Source organism: Pocillopora verrucosa, chromosome 4 (genome assembly GCF_036669915.1).
Source record: "Pocillopora verrucosa isolate sample1 chromosome 4, ASM3666991v2, whole genome shotgun sequence".
Taxonomy (NCBI): domain Eukaryota; kingdom Metazoa; phylum Cnidaria; class Anthozoa; order Scleractinia; family Pocilloporidae; genus Pocillopora; species Pocillopora verrucosa.
The window spans coordinates 8,681,808-8,699,308 of NC_089315.1; the positions used below are offsets into that span (position 1 = coordinate 8,681,808).

At 41.8% G+C, this 17,501-nt stretch overlaps 1 protein-coding gene across 2 annotated transcripts; it reads left to right on the forward strand.

Moving 5' to 3' along the window:
* The first annotated feature begins 914 nt into the window (after positions 1-914).
* LOC131795632 (protein PRRC2C-like) lies at positions 915-16,139 on the forward strand. 2 transcript variants are annotated; one of them, XM_059113214.2, is made up of 12 exons: positions 915-1,327; positions 1,587-2,000; positions 2,794-2,946; positions 3,432-3,464; positions 4,621-4,727; positions 5,775-5,890; positions 6,444-6,756; positions 7,069-7,966; positions 8,532-11,695; positions 12,011-12,394; positions 12,496-12,687; positions 13,034-16,139. In XM_059113214.2, exons 1-12 carry the CDS (start codon positions 1,213-1,215, stop codon positions 15,761-15,763), a joined length of 8,619 nt encoding a protein of 2,872 aa, XP_058969197.2. In that variant the 5' UTR covers positions 915-1,212; the 3' UTR covers positions 15,764-16,139. The 2 variants fall into 2 exon arrangements, with proteins under 2 accessions (XP_058969197.2, XP_058969198.2); XM_059113215.2 differs by having other exon boundaries at positions 12,014-12,394.
* Positions 16,140-17,501: the final 1,362 nt, after the last annotated feature.

The following is a 17,501-nucleotide window of genomic DNA, read 5'->3' on the forward strand; positions in this document are numbered from 1 at the left end:
CTACCTTACCTTTTTGGCCGCCCGAAAGGATGCCTTTATGATTACCACTAATTGTTTTGCGTATTTCTTTCGGATGGAAAATTTACAAGCATAATAATCAAAACACCTGTAGCTCCCGCTGACCAAATATGACACCTCGTTTTCTTGATTATCGATTTTAACTGACTGACTGAAATAGGACGAAGTGAAAAATTTTAAAGAGCACCGTTTTGCTTCTTCATTTCTAAACTTCTTTTCATTTTATTTTGTCTTCTTTTGCCAGTTATTCCGTTGACTTATTTATCAGAATGTTCTGCATCTTTCTGGAAGAAGAAGAAACATCAACCCCTTGAAATAGATCCCTCTTATCGCATACAAGCTAGAGATCAGGGTAGGCCATTCATAGCGTGGTATGTCCTGTAGCTAATTTTTGACTTAGCACAATTAAAACCCGTCTAGATATCAGCATATTAAACTCATTAAGGTATGGAGTCTCAGGAAACTTCGTTGAGTCTAGAAGGAATTCAGAGTTTCAATACTAACAGTGTAGTATTGCAAATAACAGACTAGCAGTCAATCGGAAGGGGTATGTTTAACGCTATATTTTTTTTTTTACTTTGTAGGTTTATTTTTATTGTTATTCATTTATTTCATTTTGTAAACCTTTTTCACCGCCGTAAACCGCTAAGGGGGAAGCATGTGGAGTCGAACGAAAACCTGGACCATGTGGTTAACAAAAAAATTGAAGAATTCGTCGTTACTGCTTCTCGCTTTTTAAAGGTGCAGAATATCGTTTCCGGGCAACGGAAATGAGACGCTCCATTCCTCGGTAAACTTCGTCAACTCTCGGAGCGTGTCGGAATTTGACTACGTCATCTAGCGTACAATTCTTCGTGAACGAGCAGTGTATAAAATTTTAATTTGCTGCTGTCTTTGACGTTGTCGCTCTTTTCCACCATCTTGGCTTTGAGATATCAATTCAAACCATCCCAAGTAATCTACAAAGTTCAAGGTCTCTGGCAGATTTACAGATATAAACAAAAACCTTGAGAACAAATTTATTTCAGTATTTGTTGGAAATAACTCGTTGGACACAAGGATAACTCCGTCAAACGTCACCGAGCTTTTTGCCCTTCCGCCATATTGAGTTTGCAAGGAAATTTTTGACGTCGAAAGAATCTGCAAGTTGGGGCATTTTTCACCGCTTCTTATCTTCATGACTGCCTATCCAGAATGTCCGACAGGTTTGGGCTTAAAGTAAAGGAAAATGCTGGGAAGACGAAGTATTCTTCACTTAACTTAAATCAGACATACAAAGGAACTAAGGTTGAAACTAAAACATCCTCAGGTTTGTATTTCTTCGCTATCGTGGGGATTTTGCTATTTATTTTAAAGTGCTATCAGCCTCTAACATCCAAGTTGCGACATTGCATCGAAGTAAACCGTGAAAGGTTGTCTTTTTTACTTTGGTTTTGATCTGCGAGCCTTTCAAATGCGGCTTCCGGTTTTGTGGACGCTACGATGTTGCTCTCGTGTGGCGTAAGATCGGGTACATGAAAACTCATAAATTTTGTTTTGGTTCTAAGATGGACGCTATTTTTTCGCAGGGACCGCTCGCCATGGGCTACAGAGCCTTGGAAAAGTCGGTGCAAGTCGTCGAATTCCTCCTCCCGCTAATCTCCCTTCTTTAAAAAGCGAAAACTCCGGCAACGATCCTACAGTATCTTTAGTTCCTAGCGGAGGTGGAGGATGGGGCAGTGCGAAGGAGAAGCCTTCGGAAACTACACCAGCAGCTGCATCTCAGGCAGCACCTCCGAGTTCAACGCCATCGCAAACAAATGCGCCATCTTCTCAGCAGCCGCTATTGCAGCCGCAGCGGCCTATACCACCGCCGTCTCATCCACAACCAGTTCAACCGCAATCGCAAAGTTCGGGGCAGACACAAAATCAACCAGCCAAACAGCAAGAATCTCAAGTAAAGACATGGGGCACTGTATCATCAAACGAGGCTGGTGGTCAAGGTAAGGAAAGAAGAAATAATTTTTGCTATCTGCGTGACTAATTGTCGTTGTTTAGCGAAAGAGTCGGGATTTTGACACACGCATTTCATCCTGTGGTAATTAAAAATATTTTACTTGTGCTTTTATGTTCTTCAAGTATGTTAGACATGGTGTTTGATGGGAAGGTGAAATCTTTATCTTCGGAAAATTTGTTATTACCTCTATAATGTCAAAACTAAGTTCCGTGCATGCTATACAGCTCAGTTTAGGCGTCGGGTAGCTGATTACGATAATCAAGTATTTATGATTAGTCGAACCTTTTGTTTTCCCCTAATAAGATACAGGTTTATCTTTGCACATATAGCGTTGTTGGATCTTGTGGTAACATAATTTTTTGAATAGTTAGAAATGTTATTTTGTTGCATGTTTTTATGCAATGTATATTTCCCTTGGCCATCAAAAGGATGAAATTCTGTGTAGATTCAAAGCCAAGATAGCAAATGATACAAGGTCGAAAATTTGCCGTGAAAATTCTATTATTGCTTTGACTCATCCAGTCTCACCTATGTAATTCTTGCATGAAACTAAAGACATATTCTTCAAAAGTGCACTACTTTCACAGGCTACTACAGTGCCGAAATTGAAAATCTTGTTTAAGAGAAAATTACTTAAGTTACAGACACCAAAAGTTAAAAAATAGCAATTGGAAAACAGGTTTTTTCATCTGTGGTGACTGTCGGAGCTAACTTACTCAATGCAAGACACATAACATCAATAATAACTTGTTGTAATCTTACAATATTTCAACCTGTAGGGAGGTCCTACTCTCACCAGGAGATGCCATATTTCAATCGGGAATTCCCAGTATTGGGTGGTGGAAACTCTGGGGAAAGGCCCCCGCTGCCCTCAGAAGTAAAGGAACAACCTCCTACACAGTATGGTCAGAAACAAATAATGCGCAATACACGTAAGTGTAATTGAATCATTTTACTCTTCCATGAAAAATAGATTTACACTGCTTGTTTAACTTCTACAAGTAAGTATCATTTTCCTCTGATATATTCAAAATCATCAATATAACCTGGACATTTGCCTCCTCACTCTTGGCTCATGATTGTTATTAAGTGAAATCTACTGGCAAGTATAATCATCTCTCCTAGGAGCATGACTTATTGTAGCAAGACTTGAAGTGAAGTGCGGTGTACATAGAATTGAATATCTGTATCATTGGGCTCTTGCCAGTTGAAAGGCAGTTGAAAATGTGATGTGTTTCATGGTATACTATACAGTACTATAATGCACCACTATATTGCACCACAGTATTCTTCTGACATTTAAACTTGTCTGTTCTGGGACTAGAATTTATACAGCATAAACTTCTGTGGTCTACCATGATTTATTTAGTAAAGTATAAAAGTGTAACAAAGGTGTATTTTCACTATTTTATTTTAGACGAACCACCATGGATGGAGCGCAGTGGTCCAGGTAATGCTCTCGTGTCATAATTTGTGTTTTTATAGCTTTTCCTGTACATGGAGTTACTATTCACTCAACTTTTATAATTTAGTAGCAAAGTGGATGAAAGCTTTTTAAAAAAAAGATGTTCTTTTGACTGTTTCTAAACAATGAAGTTAATCTTGAGCTCAAATGAATAAATCAGTGTAAATTTAGAAGTATATATTTTTCCCAATCCAATTTTTCTAGAGAACCACACAAATGTTCTTTTCCACACTTTGTGAGAAGTCTTGCTCTAGGCATATGATTAATTTTTCCTTGTGAACTGATGAAATACAATCTAGGATGGTTACACATATCATCAATTTATGGGTTGAAGCATAAACCTAGAGTTCTGTGTTAAATACTTGTGGAACATTCAAAATGAATCCATTTATATCTCCGACATGACTAGGGCGTCATATTCCTCTGTCATCACAAATTACAGTACGCTATACTCCTTAATTTCTTTAATACATGTAAACAAAGTTTAATTGAATAAATGGATAAGAGGACTTAACCCTTTCATTTTCAGAAATGATTAACCCTTCAACTCCCATAATTGACCAAGATCTAATTTTTTCATAAAATATCAATGCACTATTAAGCTGTAAAGTAATGGGCCAAAAAAAAAATCAACTCAGCAATTATTGTTTGATTCAAATAATAAATTACCCAAACTAACATCAGAAGGGCTGTATGGCAGATAGTAAGAATTTACCTATGTGATCTTGGGAGTGAATTGGTTAACTTATTATTTCTTGTTACAATATTAATAAGTAATCAGGTCATGAGAATAGCCAAATTTGTCGGTCATTGGATGTTGCCTCCATATACATGCAACTCTAAATCCCTTAACATACAGTATATTTACAAGGTAATGTGTATGAGAGATTTGATTGTGGGATTGAATGCAAGAGGACTGTTTAATGCATTGGTGTAAAAAGGAAGAAATACGATGCCACTCAGAAATTTAACAATCACCACCATGTTTTTATTACCAATGCAAGATTTTAAAGGCCCAAGTTTCCCAAAATCTTCTTGTGTTTCTGATGTGAAAGCAGTGTTTTCAAAAATCTTGTAACATGGTCATAACTGTGGAAGGAAACTAAACTTGTAGCAATGGTAATGTCATTATTTCTGTCAGGTCCTCCACCATCTGATTATGGAACAGCAAGAGAAAGAACAGATGCATATAATGGGGGACCAGGACATGGTGGAGGACATCAGTATAGACGACCACCAGACTACCCGGTAAGAAGTCTGCTTTACTGTTTATATATTAAGCTCAGGATTTAATGCTCTTTGCACATACCACTTCAGTTTAAACTGCCTCTTGACATTCCTCAAAGTTTGACAGCTGGGTTACATAGGTCTGTTAGGTTTTGGGACAGAGAAATTATTGTACATCAGCAGCTATAGGGAAGTTGAATATGTCTTGAAACTTTACCTGAAAATCCTTAATACAACTTTTTCATGTATCAAGTTGAGCATTTCAAGGTTTGTGCTTGTCTCTACCCCTTTTCCTTATCTGGAAGTACATTAAGGCTTTTTACCGCTATGAAGAAGCCTCTTACTTAATGATAAAAGGTGATAGGGTTAAACTTGAATTGTATCTCTCCTTTCTTAATGCTTTATGGATGTGTAAGCTTTTTCGAAATTGAAATGTACTCAAAAGAAAATTACACTTATTATATGTTACAGTATTTTAATATCCCTAGCTTCCTTAAGTTTTAATTTTGGATATCTTTGGTATTTTCTTTTAACATTTGTTTCTCAATTTTGAACAATTGGAAAACTGATACATTAATAGTATGTACATATACATCTCCTAAATGTTTTTGTCCATTTTAACTGTGAACTCCATCTGAACCACTGGATACACCATTTGCAACTCTGAAGCAATTTTTTTATGCAGAGGGTCTAACACTATTTGCCTTGGGAATTCACTTGGAAAAATTTTGGGGGGGATGTTGTGAAAAGGAAAAAAGGCATTCTCAGTAAATTTTTTTGTTTTTGTTGTTTTTTACTATGAAAACTACAAATGCTGTGACATTCTCGCTTGTTTTAAGCACCTTTGGAAGGTACGGGGGTATCTCTTGAGAGGCAATTGTGATTTACAAATCATTGTACCAGCACATATGGAATATCAGCTTGCTGTTTTAGAAAGTTTACCCAATTAACATGTATTGTATGTACTGGTATGTTTTTAAAGTGAAAATTGTTGGTCATGGAGTGCCCTCAGAGAGAAACAGGCATTACATTGTAGCTCACTGATTTAGTTTTGTTTGTGTCTGGTAGCATGGGTCACATGGGAGGAATGTTCCTCAGGGGCATCTCCACCATCATGGTAATGGACCACAAAGTCATGGACCAGGAAGGCATCCTCATGGGTATCCCCCAGATCATTTTTCTAGGTACTTTCTGTGTTATTTATGCAATTTTAGGCACTGTAACCCTTTATCTACTTTTTATCACTTCACTACATGGTCAATTTACTCACTAGTGCCTCAACATGTTTCTTAGCTTTCAAACCCTTAACACTTGTACTCAAGAGTTATCAGAGTACACAGTATCTACATAATGTCAATGCATAATTAATAATCAAATATTTTTTCATGTATGGGAATTTGTTTGAACATGCCAAAATCTTTTTATTGACTTGCAAATAAATATATGATCATCAGTGTGTAGTTCTCCCTAGATACCTTGATAGTTAAAAAAAAAAAAAAAAAAAAAAACACACACAAGAGGTTGTGATTTTCATGCTACTATTGGCCAACCTCCATCTTAAATTACTTATGCTGTCTCAAAGTGTAACATCCAACCAGGTTCCAAATGTTCATCATATTTAATATCCAAATGGGTTCAAATTCTCAGAAAAATTTTGCAATGTGCCATGTAATCAATTTCAGTAAAAGGAAATATCAAGTTAAAACTTCACATGACAACATCTTAATGATTTTACAGGGGACCAGGCCAAAGACCCAGTGCCCCTTCAGGACCTAATTCTGGAGGTAAACTGGGAGACAAGACCCGAGGTGAAGGATATGGAAGGCCAAGTATCCTCAAACCAGAAGATATACAAGCAATGACTGACAATGATGAAGAGGAGGAGGGTGGATGGGCTGGTGCACAAGATGAAGTTGATTATGCAGCAAAATTGGATTTTGAGGACTTTGAAGATGACGATAAACCTTCACTAGAACAACCAGTGAAACCTGAAATAGAAACCCCAAGTGGTGAACCTGAAACAAGATGGCAAGGCAATGAAAGCAGACCTGTAAGTAAAGTCATTTGTCATGTTGTAGGTGAAAAATTTTCTTCAATTTTGGTACAGAAAAATAATTTTGATGCAGGCTTGGCAAATGTGTGAAGGGTTTTCTCTATCCTTTATGTGATATAGGGCTCAGAACTGTTGAATTGTAACAATTAAAACTGCTTGTTATTATAATTTAGTGTTACTGTATTCGAGTGTGTGTGATTAAAGTTCTTAGAAAACAGCAGCTCTTGAGTGTAACTCAAATTAAACAGGAAAAACTCCATTTCTGCGTGAACTGTCAAAGTGTTTCACCCTTTCCTGTTTTGATCCTAGGTTAAGGGGATGGGACCACCTCCAACAAGACCTGCATGGACCGAATCATCAGGGCCAGTATACTCTGAGAACAGACAAATGCCCCCAAGTCCAGGAATGAGGCCATTTGATAGCAGAGGTTCTCCTCCTAATCCTGGTTGGCCTATGCCATACCCTCAGCATCTAGCCGGACAGCCAAGAGGGGGACACCCACCTGGACATCCACCTCCTTCCCTGGTTAGCTCTGATCAAGTGAAGCCAGCATCCAAGTCAGAAGAACCAGTGACAAATGATTGGCAGAAACGCAGAGTCAAACAACAAGAGGAAATGCGTGCTGCAGTAGAAAGGGCCAGGAAGAGGCGTGAGGAAGAGGAAATGAGAAGGCAGGCTGAACAGAAAGCAGGAGCAACAGCTAAGTTAAAAGAACTGGAATTAAAAAAAGTCAGGAGGGAGAGTGCTAAAGAAGGAGACGATGCTTGGGCAGAGGAACTGGACTCAATTGAAAAAGATTCTTTTGGCAAAGGGCCTTACCCTGAACAACGAATGCCAGAAACGCCCGAACGAGAGGTGGAACCACAGAATCTTGCACTTAACCAACAAGATGACTCGCATGGTCGAAATGATTTTCCTGAGCATGTTAGTCATAGACAGAGAAATGACAGCGAGTCCAGTGATGCCTCAAGATCGAGTGCAAGGGGTGCTTCACGCCCTCATCATCATCCACCCCGGGACATCCCACCCCGTTTTCAACAGCAGCAACTTAGGCAGCAACACTTTCAGCAACAACAGCATTACCAGCAGCAGCAACCTTATCCACCACAACATCCATATCACCAGCAACAGATGGCTAGATCCCCACAACTCAGGGATTTTCCTGAAGGATCACTGTCAGTTGCCAATCATCCCATCGTTGATTCAGGTGGCGTAGCATTCTTCAATGAGTAACCTTCAAATGGTATTGTAGGTTGTTTCAAATTGAGACATTTGCTGTCTAAATTGAAAATGCTGACTCGTGATACTGTGATTCTTACATTTGAAAAGGATAGGTGTAACAAGTTTGAGTTTCATTGTTTATGAATGAACATTTAACAATCGGCTAACGTCTCTACTCTTCACCATTTGCTTGGGAAGTGATAACACGACCAGAAGGATCAACTTAAAGACGTACGTACATACATACATACATACATACATACATACATGCATGCATGCATACATACATACATACATGCATGCATGCATGCATGCATGCATGCATACATACATACATACATACGAGAATAGAAGATTGAAATGATTCATCTGTGTGTGACATTTCCACTAAGGAGCGCATTCAGTAGGCGGAGCCTAAAGGCGTTTACATTCTCAGCTGCTTTTAAGTCATTTGGGAGGTTATTCCAAAATTTGCATCCGCGATACGTGCAATTGTAAGTTGATCGGGACTGTGAGGTACTACTTTATTAATGATTTTGTACTGTTTTTAGGCCCAGTGTCACCATCACAACCTACCAAACCCGATGTATCTGTAAAGAGGATAATGAAACGTTCCGATAGCAGCAGCACAGCTGGTGACGATATAGCAAGTGTCAAGTCTCTTGAAAGTGCAAGTGGTGAGCCAAGCAGAGAGGCGGAAAAGAAACCACATGCTGCTCCATCAGATAAGGCTATAAAGACAGACGCAAGGGAGGAAAAGACGAAAGAAGGGTCCTCAGAGGCAACGCGAAAAGAATCTAACAGGACGGATAGGAAACCAGATGACCAAGACTTGCCCGTGTTTGATGACAGTGGCAGTGGTGGTTCAGGCGATACAAGTCAGAAACGAACACCTGATTCTGTCCTACTGCAGGGTTCTGGAAAACAAGATCTGACCAACAAAGAAAACGATGTGTCCAAGGAAAGGGTGCATGATAAGCGTGAAAGGAAAGACGATGAGAGCACATCAAAAGCTGTTTCCGAGAAAGGCTCCCGATTTAGAGACAGACGAGACGAAAGGCGAAGTAGTTCAAAGCGTGATTCAAGAACACAGGATAACAGACGTGGTGATGATTCGAAAGACTCTGGAAAACGAAAGAGAGAGGACAGTGAAGACGCTGAACGCTTTACGGAGAGAAGGGGAAGATTCGCCGGCCGCGGTGGAGATCCAAAAAGGGAGCGATTTTCGGAATCTCACAGTCGCGGTAGAGTTAGTTTTCCAGTGCGGGGCCGGGGAATGGCTGGTACAGCTACGAGTTATCGAGGTCGTGGAAGAGGAGATAGAGGAAATAGAGATACCAGGGATTACAAGGAGCACAAACCGACGAGATCGCGTGAGGCTAGACCTTCTTCAACCTGGAAAACGACCAAGGATGAACAGAAACGGAACGAAGAAGACAAGGAAAATGTAGTGGCGAAAGAGAACGCTAACACAATTGCCAGTGAGAGTGACAAAAAAGTAACTCGTGATTCTACCGAGGTAAAACAAGATAAGCGGATAGAAAGTGTCCCTTCAACAGATGAGAAAGAGGCTAACAAACAGGAAAAGAGAAATGAAGAGACAGTTACTGAGGTGAAGAAAAACAAAGAAGACGATTCTGTGACTCGTGAAAGCAAATTTGAGGAAGAAGTTAGGTTACCCAACAAGGACTTAGAAAAAGTAAAAGAATCAGATGATGTAAGTAAAAAACCTGAGAGCCCCAAAGATGTAAATAATTTGAAACCTAAAGCCCGTGGCGGTTTTGGAAGACCTCCACAATCTTCACAGGATTTAAGAAATGTAAATAATCAGGACAGACGCGAAGGCGGCAAGAAGTTTAATGATAGGAGGCGACCGATACAGGAGGCTGGCAGAGATCGTAAGACAGATTCTGATGACAAACGCACGGGACGCAATTACAGCAGAGACAATACCAATCAAAGGCAAACTGGAAGGGACAACAGATATAGGGAAAGAGGTCAGGAAAGGGATCAGAAATTCCAGTATCAGCGCGACGAAAGAGACACTGGCAACAAGCGCTACTCTCAGGATGATAGGAAGAAGAGGTTTGACGACAAAGACGATGACCAGCAAAATTCCAGGCGTAAAGGGGATGAGAGGAACCAGAGGGGTGGCACGCGATCATATTCATCTCGTGGTCGTGTTAGTACGACCCCTGTGCGTACTAATATTAGGGGTGGTAGATCCAGTCAGCCAGTCGGAAGTGGACGTTTTGGAAACAACTACCGACGTGTAAAATCTTCAGAGGAGGAGCTATCTGATGATGACTACGAGAGTGATTCAAGCAGTTACACGACCGCTACATCTGCTTCTGAGGAAAGGAGGGATGAGAAACCCAGCAATGCAGATAATGAGAATGACGTAAAGAGAGAAAAAGAGAGTAGTTCAACTTTTGACAAATCGAGAGCTAGTTCACGATCGGCAAGATCCCCGATTAGGGGGAAGATGTCTTCACGAGCGGGAAGGCGAGGTACTGGTGGTGGGTTTGGAAGGACTAGGAGAGAAGTGGAGCGTCCACCTCGCTTCCAGAAACAACAAGAAAAGGAAAGAGCAAGCATGGGCAGAGGCGCACCTCAGGGTGTCAGAACGAATGAAAGTAGAGAAAGTGGACCCGGTAGAGGCAGGGGGAGAGGAAGAGGTAAAAGGGAACAACCTCAAAGAGATGAAGGTCCAGGTATACCGGTTACAGAGGACTGGGATGAAGAGCTTAATGAAGCTCAAAAAGGAACAGAGTCCTCAAAAAGTGATAAATCAGGAGGACGAAGAGAGTCTACTCCGAGAAGAGGATTCTCTGGCCCACGATCCTCTTCAGAAAGAGGAAGGAAAGATAAGAGCCGAGACGCTGGCGGAACACGCGGTAATACATCTAGGCGAGAGCCTTTTTTAGCGGAAAGGCAGCAGGCAAAAGTTGATGGTTCTAAACTTGTCGGTGGGGAACCTCGAGGACCTTTGCCTGCTGCTAGAAATGGTTTTAGCAAAGATGGTAATCGGAGATCTGATCTGCACAGCACTGGGCTGGATAGCATAAATACTGGTGTCACCGATACTAAAACACCTAAAAAGCAGGAAACCCCTGTGAGGAAGACTGACATTCAACAGTTTGACTTGCACAATATTGCTGGAGTTATCTGTATCGATGATATGACTGATGATGAGTCCGACAAATCGTCAACTCATAGTGGCTTTGTTGAAGTGACATCCCGTCGTACACAGAAAGAGAACAAAGATAGACAGCGTGAAGAGGAAGAGAGAAGAAAAAAAATGGACGAACAAAACAGGCAACGTGGCAGTCAAATGGGAAACAAGAAGAACCAATCTTCCAAGCCTCCTAGGTTCAGTAAGCAGCATACATCACAAGTTAATACACAGAGCAAATCTCCGGGAGTAATTGGCAAAGCGACATCTACAGCTGTGTCAGAAACAGCCATTGGAACTGCTATCACAGGATCCAACAGCAATCCGTCAAGTGCAAATTCTACCAAGCGTAATAGCCCAGTTAATGTTGAGAGGCCAGTATCACCTCCTCCTCCTCCTCCAGTTTTCAATGCATGGGACAAACCTCTACTTCTTACTCCAGCTAAACCACCAAGCGCTTCACCACCAGTGACCTCTTCGATTCCCGATCCTCTGGCAGTTGGAAGTGGAAAGCCTTCCTCTACACGAGTTGTCCAACCAGTGAGCACGACTTTCTTTTCTATTTGTCTATTAGTTTCGTGTTTTGTTGTATAGTTCAGTGCTGTGGATGCTCAGCTAAAGCGTCTTAAATGTCATACAGCAAAAAAACAAACAAACAAGCAAATAAAACGAAACAAAATTACAAATACAAGACAGGAAAAGCATCGAGCGCTTATGGTTTCCCCAGTAAATTTGTTTTTAGAGGTATTTTGATCTAACGTGGTCATTTGTCGATTCAAAGGTTTTTCCATTGTCTTTCGATATTTGAGCTACGGTTTGCAATGACCTTTGTTTTTTTTCCTTTTTTGTTTACAGCAGGGAACAGTCATTTCTTCGGCTGCCTCGTTGATTGAAGACATCAGTGTAGATGACGACTACCTAGCCATGACCAAAGAGATTGCTTTACTGGCACCTCCAGAGGAGCCAGAAGAGAGTGAAGAACCAGCCCACATTACTCAAAACACAAAGCTCGAAAAACGAGATCAGACAACGGAAAAGGGTGCAAAAGTTGCTGGTCCCTCAGAGAAACGATCGCAGGCTAAACCTCAGCGAGACAAGCCTCCAAGATTTGACCGTAGTAGCAAGCGAAAAGCTGCCTCGGGCGCAGAGGACGCAAAGAAAGAATGGTCTAGTAATACTAAGGGTAGGAAAAGCAGTCGTGACGACACAGTTCCTCAGAAACTTACGAAGGGATCAGCGGTGAGAACAGTTTTTGTAACGGCAAATTCTATTATTCCAACGTTCTAGTCTACATGCTTGATCATTTACTCTATTCTCTTGTTTTCGTTTTGCTTCTTCAGGACAACACTGCGAAAGGAAAAACTGGCACTCTATCGAGTAAAAAGCAGCAGTCAGCTTCAGCTGGAGATGAAGTTGCAAATGATAGGGACACTTCAAAAGGGGAGCAAGAATCTGCAGAATATATTTCTGCAGGCAGGAATGTTGGAACGACTGTTTCAGATGAAGGCAGCGATGGAAAAGATGATATAAAGGTACATGAGAAGGCGTATATGATGGCTGCCATTCACTCTATTTATTATTATTTTAGTGTGCAATTGAACGAAATACAATTATATCTTTTTTCCAACGCTGGTTGATTGCTGACTGAACCATAAAATTCAACATGTCAGTTAAATACAGACTTTTCGATCATCAAATAGCTAAGTGCAAGATGACACGCCTTGATATAAATATCTATAGAACTGCCTATACACTCTCTACACAATGCCCCATCTGTAGTGGCTGTTTTCGTTTACTTATGAGCGCTTTAACACTTACTCGAGGTTCGTTCTGGCTCTCTTATCTTTCAGCTTATTCAATTGTTTTGTTTCTTAAAAGGAGGAAGAAGCGAAAAATGACTCTGGAAGTGAATCAAGTAGAAAGGATTCGGAACTTGACCTGAATGTTGATTCAGGCGACAGAAACGATGACAATGAACACCTCTTTGGTACAGAAACCCTATCAGTGGACATTCACGAAAGACCAACGGCCGAAAGACCAGACAGGGAGCCATCTCCAGTATCACCCGCTATTTTTGAAATGAGTAAAAAAATGGAAGCATCAAGAAAACTTTGGGAAAGCGGAATCGCTATCGGGCGCTCAAGCAATCATGGGGGTGCGTGGGAGGAGACCTTGCGCACTCCAGCAAGCGTTGGTTCTTCAATTGTGGGCATGTCAGTCGTAGAGTCAGCCGAGTCGAGGTTAAGTCATGACCAAGTCGCAGTTAAGAAACCACAAGTTGAATTGGAAGCTAATACTAATAAGAACGACTCAAAGTCACCTGATGGTTTAAACTTCGCAAAGAAATCAGGATCTGGAGAACAGCAAAATGTTTGTAAGGTTAAGCCCCAGCAGCAGCAACAGCAGCCCGTGAAAACACAACAGTCATCATCTATTGTCTCTCAGCCTGCGGAAGAGAACCACCAAACAGAATTAAATACAGTTTCTTTAGTTCCCCCTTTACTCTCACAAGAACTATTGACTCAACAAGCAATGCAACACCGCTACGCAATTCCTCTTGTCGGTGCCTTCGTGGATGCGCCTCAGAGACAGCCATTCCTGCAGCAACAGCAGCTTCAGCAGCTTCAACAAACTAATCAACAGGTGACACCTACCTTTTCCCTTACACATGTGCAGCAGGTCAATCAGGCACGGTCATCTTCTTCGCCGTTGTCCCAGGCTACTCAGGACATGTATCAGTCGCCATTCCTCCCTGGCGGTGTGTATTCAACAGGAAATTTCCAGGGTTCGCAGCCGTATGTATCTATTGGCCTGTTACCCTCTACTGCAACTCAGTCATTTGTGACCTCTTCTCCGAGGACCCAGACAACGTCTCTGATTGGAATTCAGGCTCAACAGCCAAAGCCTGGAACTGGATCCGTCTTTGCCCAGAATGTCACTCAGCAAGGCACGCAGACCATGTTTATGCAGTACGATCCGAAAACGTTGCGAGGAGGAACTCCTTTGTTCAATATAGCTCAGCATCCCCAGTCTGCCCAGAGACAGCTGTTAGGAACTCAGCCGGGGGTCGTTGGAGAAAATTTGTCACGACAGAGTGGCTTTCCAGCAGGACAACCGACACCTCAACCATTCCAAGGAACGTACCCTTTTCAGCAGAAACAAGGGACATACGATGTTTCACAGGATATGCAAATGAAGAAAACAGCTGAACAAAGTACAGATTTCACGCGGCAATCAGAGCTAGTCAAACACGTAAACGCAAAACCTTTTGAACCTCCAAAGAGATCAACCCCTGGTTCTGTGCCACCCAGCAGTGCTTCAATAGGTCCTTTGATGTCATCAACATTTGCCCGAAACCCGAACTTGATGACAATCACTCCGAACCCTACAGACATAGGGGGATCATCTCAGAGTCCTCCTGTGTCAACAACATTGTTGTCGGGAAGGCAGGTGTCCATGTCACCCGTTGAACCAGGTATCCCCTTCCATGGTGCCGTCGGAACTTTTCCGAAGCACACTATAAACCAGTTTCAGTTGCAACAGCAGCCTCAAGGTGTACAGCCTCAGCAGTTCACGCCATTCCAACAACAGCCCGTCAGTTTGCAGCAGACTATTCAGGTTAGAGCACAAGGCCAGCAACAGCAGCAAGGCGGAAATCCGTTACAAGGTGCTGGAACTGCCATCCTGCCAAACCCTGCTGTCATAGCTGCAGCCATGCCAAGGCAACTTATTCGGGCTCCAAGCCTTGGTCCTATAGGCATAGGTGGAGCACAGCCAAGTGCTACGAACACTCAGCGCTTCCCTGCTCCGATCCAGCGCCCTGTGACAGCGTCTTTAATGCATGGTGTGCCTCACATACAAGCTCCGCGAGGACCCCGGGCGCAAACTGCACCGCCGCCGCCACCTCAAATGATGTCTGCAAAGCAACAGATTGTGACAAATAGACCTCATTTGCCCCCACAATCTTTACCTCACCCGGAAGCAGTGGCGGCTGCCTTTAAGATAGAACAGCATCACAAGATGTTGGAACAAACCAAAATGTTCTTTGCTCAACAACAAGGACCACAGCAACGAGTCCCTTTGCTGAGCAATCAAGTTGATCCGCAAGTTAAACCTATCGGCAGTTTTCAAGGAGACAAACCAATTGTGAAGGGACAAGTACCCAGAGAAAATCTAAAATTTCAAGAGAAAAAGGAAGAGGCGAAGTCCCATATTTCGGAAACCAACCAAAGAAACAGAAAACCCAATTTAGAGCAGCCTAGCAAGACGTCAAAGACAACCAAAGTAGATTCAAAGCCAGAAGAAAGCAGCAAAGACAAAACTAACACGTCAAAACAGGATGGTAAAGGCCCTGGTAACAAGAGCAGCAGCCTCGTTCGTATTCCACCCCTACCTATGGCACCCAGAAACGTGCCGAAGAGGGCCCGTGCCCCGCCACGAATGCCAGGTTCTCAGCCAGTTTCCAAACCAAGAATCTCTGGACGTTCAGAGAAAGAAATCAAAGATACAGTTCAGGACCAGCCTTCTGAAACTCCAAGCCGCAAGAGTTCAGATCAGGCTAAACCATCCGAGGCACAACCCGTGGCCCCACTAAGCGTCAACAAGTAACTACTTTGAACTTTTAAAATACCGAATTTCCGGTGATTTTATTTGTCTGTCCACAAAAACTTACTTTTGTGGTGCTAACCACAAACTAGGGAGAAAGTATACTATCATACGCATGATTTTTCATTTCAAGTGTATGTAGTCTTAGTGTCGCGAAAAGTTTTCCAGTCGGAAATGCTTTCCTTGTCATTTATTCGTAATTATTATTCCTTTCATTGCCGCAACACTGTAAATTAGTCCCAGGAATGTTTGTACAGAGGTTTGCGACGAGTTAATTTATTATTGTTAGGCTTCTTTGCGTAAAGGAGGTGAGATAATTCACCACTGAAGTTTCAGCATTTTTGTGATAATCATAAGAATAAAACAATTCAAGGAGGTACTACTGTGGCATGGTTGATGCGTATGTACTAAGGTGTTCGGTTTCGTTTGTTTGTGCTTTTGTAAAGCCTGAACATTCAAGCTAAAGGCCAAAGAAATTCGGCAATAGCTAAATGACAAACTGTGACAATTAGCACACAACGACCTATTTACAAAACAAAGAGATTATCTGCTGCCATTCGTAAGGTTCTTTTCAAAAGTCTAGAGGATAACCCAACGTTTTAGAATACGGGTAGAGCTCAAAATAAGGGAATCTGCTTTTGAGATCAGGAAGAAATCTGGGGTTACACCGGTTTTGTCTTACTGTGCCCTCTGATGTGCACGGGAACTCGCCCCACCACCTCTCAAATGCGAAACTTAAATGAATCGCGACTTTGTCATTCACTTTTCTCGCGCCTGAGTGTAACTTCTTTTTTATGCCGTGATTCTTTATCGGTGCCTTGCCATACCTAAGGGTTATTGATCTATGAGAGTGCCGGTATCCCAGCGGATTTGGACCCCCCGGTCCAAATCCGCTAGCGGATATGGACCCCCCCCCGGTTCAAATCCACAAGCGGATTTGGACCCCCCCTCCGCGGATTTGGACCCCCCAACAAAACTAAGTGAAAACATCATCCTCAACGTTCTAGTAAGAATGGAAGATACTTTACGTTCCAGTGCGTACTGAAGTATGTTTTTAATTCAAAACATGCGTATCGTTAATGCGTACGAACTGGCATCCTGTCGGATGTTTATTTGGACCAAGGGAAATGGGTAAGAATTTAGTTTAATGCCTGGAGAGAGGTCGTTTTGAACCTTTTCCGCGATAGTCGAACACCGCTAGATTCAATAAGAGACAAACTTGTGACACTAATTTATTTTGTCATTGTTCAATGCTCGAGTGTTGGGACGACATGGTACAGTGCGAGTTGTGCGGGGAAAGGTTACATATGAGCTGCGAGGGATTTAAGACTGCCCCGGAGGACGAGTGGCTCTGCATTGTCTGCAGATTGCCAGACTCTAGACGTCTTCGTAATTGTTTAAGTGTTATTTCGGTCCCTCAACAGTTAATAATCGTTAAAATTAGAAAATAAGATTGAGTTCGATATAATAGTCATTAATGTTGATTTGCATCTGAAAATAAGCTGAGAGTTTCAATAGTTCAGAATAGAAACATTTTTACTTATCATAGGCTTTACGAACGACTTGTAATACGAGTAGTTTCTTCGTTATTGTTCAAAAACTGTTTAATGTTATTATTTTAGAAAATCAGACTGAGTTATTTCTGTGACTGGACGCAATAGTCTCCACTATTGTTATGACGTTTCGTACCAATGTTGATTCGCATCAGAAGAAGCAAAGATTTATTGTAACAATTTCAATA

What these genes read in the sequence shown, in the direction of transcription:
- LOC131795632 (XM_059113214.2), top strand. Translation starts at nt 1,213, where the DNA reads ATGTCCGACAGGTTTGGGCTTAAAGTAAAGGAAAATGCTGGGAAGACG. An exon ending in TGAAACTAAAACATCCTCAG is followed by an intron (nt 1,328 to 1,586) that starts GTTTGTATTTCT and finishes ATTTTTTCGCAG; the next exon opens with GGACCGCTCGCCATGGGCTA. An exon ending in AACTTACGAAGGGATCAGCG is followed by an intron (nt 12,395 to 12,495) that starts GTGAGAACAGTT and finishes TTGCTTCTTCAG; the next exon opens with GACAACACTGCGAAAGGAAA.